This window comes from Pygocentrus nattereri, chromosome 20 (genome assembly GCF_015220715.1).
Source record: "Pygocentrus nattereri isolate fPygNat1 chromosome 20, fPygNat1.pri, whole genome shotgun sequence".
NCBI classification, from domain to species: Eukaryota; Metazoa; Chordata; class Actinopteri; order Characiformes; family Serrasalmidae; genus Pygocentrus; species Pygocentrus nattereri.
Window position 1 is genome coordinate 35,250,729 of NC_051230.1, and position 2,678 is coordinate 35,253,406.

Below are 2,678 nucleotides of genomic sequence, written 5' to 3' on the forward strand. Positions count from 1 at the left end.
GTCACTACTCATAGAAACAAATAGAGCGGCAGGATTTCGTCCAGATTCCTGATTCATGCTTCATCACAGACGGAGCAGAATTTCACGCAGAGCCGTGTGTGGGACGTAAAACACAACTCATGGTAACGTTACAGAGTGTGTGTGTGTGTGTGTGTGAGAAGTGTGTATATTGCCCCGTTTCTGCCCCATCCCTCATCCTAATGTATCCTTGTATATCAGTATCTCAGTCACTGTCTTGTCCAGTCCTGATCTGATTATTATTATTATTATTATTATTATTTTATTCTGGTGAGCAGTGCTGATGCTTCACCCTGGGTCATTGTCAGGTTAAAGTATTTTTCTTCTTTCTTTTTTTTAATCTATTTAAAGATGAAGTCAAGCTCTTGTCATAAGAGTGGCTGTGTTGTGTGTTGAGGAGACAAATGTCACTGAAGTCTGTTTCAGCTTAGTTTGCGTTTTTCCGTCACTGCAGTCTGAGCAGCGCATCCACCCCGTAGCAGCGGTCACCTCGTCTCGTTTCATGAAACCCTGAGACGGTGCTGTGTGGTTGGGTAGCGGTCGCTGATGTGGGGATTGTGGGATGATGTTGCCATCTGACGTGTCATGTACGTAATAAATCATTAAAACGGACAAAATATACAAACTAATTCATTAAAGCAATACAGGAATAAAACAGGGCAGCAATAATCAATGATAGAAGTGATCAGAAACACAGACTTTATAAAGGGTCCCTTTTTAGATTCACTTTGATCTTCATAACAGGGAGACGAAACACTCGTTTGTGTACGAACGCAGTGCCGTTAATGAAATGGGGGCGTTTGGCACCGAGTGCCGCGTCATTTAAACACTCAGCTTCTGTCAAACAAACGGGGCAAATTTAATAATTTGTTTTACTGTTATTATTGAAATGATCCTACACAAGCTGAGCACCAGGCTCCCAACTGTTCCGCAGAGAAATCCATTTAAAAACCCCGTTGTTGTTGGTTTTAATATCGCTACTGGTTTAGCTTTAAAACACATCAGACTAAATCGTGTAGAATCGTAACCGCACGGCCTGCTGGCTTTAATCAAGAAGCTGCAGTGCTTTAACATGCCTGCAGCAGCTTTAGGCCTCTCAGTCTGTGGGAACACCCTCACCCAGGAGAAGCGCGACACACACACACACACACACACACACACACACACACACACACACAGAAATCTGCACTGTGGTACTTTAACAGGATGAGTAATGCTGAAGGTTCGGCCCAAATCTGCAGAAACGTTCAGAAGGTTTTTCTCACTCTTCACTGCGGTCAGTGTGGGACACCCCATGTCCAGTTTTCATGAACATGGTAGGTCGGGATGAGTCAATGTTAGATGAAGCCCAACCCTAACCGTAGATACACCCCACGTTAAATGGCTTGTTCAGACTTGAAGAAACCATTCCTGAAATCTGGCTTCAGGAGTCTTTATTATTCTGACCTGCAGTGGTTGTGATTTATGACCAGCCTCTGATGTGTTTGAGTATCTCTGAAAGGTTTTAGAGAGAACAGAAAACCCACCGACTCCTTTACTAAGCGTTTAATAATCGCACTGAACAGAAATCTAAATAATCTTGTGGTTTTGTTCCCGTTTATCCAGGAGTTTTTCCCCTGGAACTATGTTACACTGCTAAAGGCAAATGAGGAGTTTCAGTACCACATTTAGTGAAAGGCGATGTTTATATTTTTGTTCAGGGTTTTTCCAGGGGGAGGAATATAATTCCTAATCAGGAGTTTCCCAGAGACGAGTAGATCAGGTCCAGAGAGCGATTTGATGCTGTTTAAATGAACGTTTCTGCAGGTGTAACTCTCTCTCTCGTGTGTGTGTGTGTGTGTGTAGGTCAGTCATGCAGTCCTGCAGTTCTGCTCTCTGTATAGTGATCTTACTGACCACTACATCCATTGCTGGTAAGAGCTGCACTGTCACTTTCAGAACATTTGGTTATGCTGGCACTTCTCTAAGTAGATATAATTATGTTATGATAGACGTTGAAACAGTTGGGTTAATGTACTGAAACTCTGAGGTGGCCGGTTGTGGGTTGAGTTCAGGTTGAGTTCAGGTTGAGTTAAAAGATCTTTTGTTTGTGCACCATAATACAGTTTTAATTTGTCCTCTCTTTCAGGGTCTGTATCAGCTGATCCTACAGTGAAGGTGAAGCTTCATGACTCTGCTACTCTGTCCTGCTCTGAGAGATGTTCTGGTTTGGTCAGATGGACCGTGTTTCACAAACCCACTGATGTTCTGGCTGAGTGTGATCAGACTTCATGTAGATCAGTGAAGGAGGGATATCAGATGATCTATGATCAGTACCTGAAGGGAGATCTGTCTCTCATCATCACTGACGCTGATTTCAGTAAGAGAGCTCGGTACATATCTGACTGTGATGGTGAAGATCTCTGTGATGTGCAGCTTCGGATTGAGCGTAAGTGTCCAACTGTTTTCTTTACTCACCGTTGCTGGTTTGTGCTTATAGTATCAGATTTACAGTCAATTAATGAAGTTTGTTTTTCTTCTCAGCCTTGAAAACACCACTTAAGATGGAGCCTGGTGAATCTCTGGAGCTGAAGGTGGACATACCAGATCCAGTGGATGTGTTTCATAATGGCACAGATACAGCTGGCCAATCCAGTGGTCAGATCTGTACAGTGGACGGA

The 2,678-nt window shown here is 43.2% G+C and overlaps 2 protein-coding genes across 5 annotated transcripts in view; both read left to right on the top strand.

The window, feature by feature from the left end:
* The window catches only part of LOC119261782, a 371,675-nt gene that overhangs the window by 119,131 nt on the left and 249,866 nt on the right, over nucleotides 1-2,678 (top strand). The gene's annotated exons all lie outside the window — the stretch shown is intronic.
* LOC108412419 overlaps nucleotides 1-2,678 on the top strand; it is a 9,179-nt gene that overhangs the window by 2,505 nt on the left and 3,996 nt on the right. The window contains exons 1-4 of one of the 3 annotated variants that reach the window (XM_017684420.2): nucleotides 350-605; nucleotides 1,864-1,931; nucleotides 2,147-2,446; nucleotides 2,542-2,678. In XM_017684420.2, the coding sequence (XP_017539909.2) occupies nucleotides 604-605; nucleotides 1,864-1,931; nucleotides 2,147-2,446; nucleotides 2,542-2,678 (507 nt within the window). In that variant the 5' untranslated portion in view covers nucleotides 350-603. Of the gene's footprint in view, nucleotides 1-349; nucleotides 1,932-2,146; nucleotides 2,447-2,541 lie in introns of those variants that run through there. The other 2 variants (XM_037531518.1, XM_017684421.2) reach the window with 2 other exon arrangements.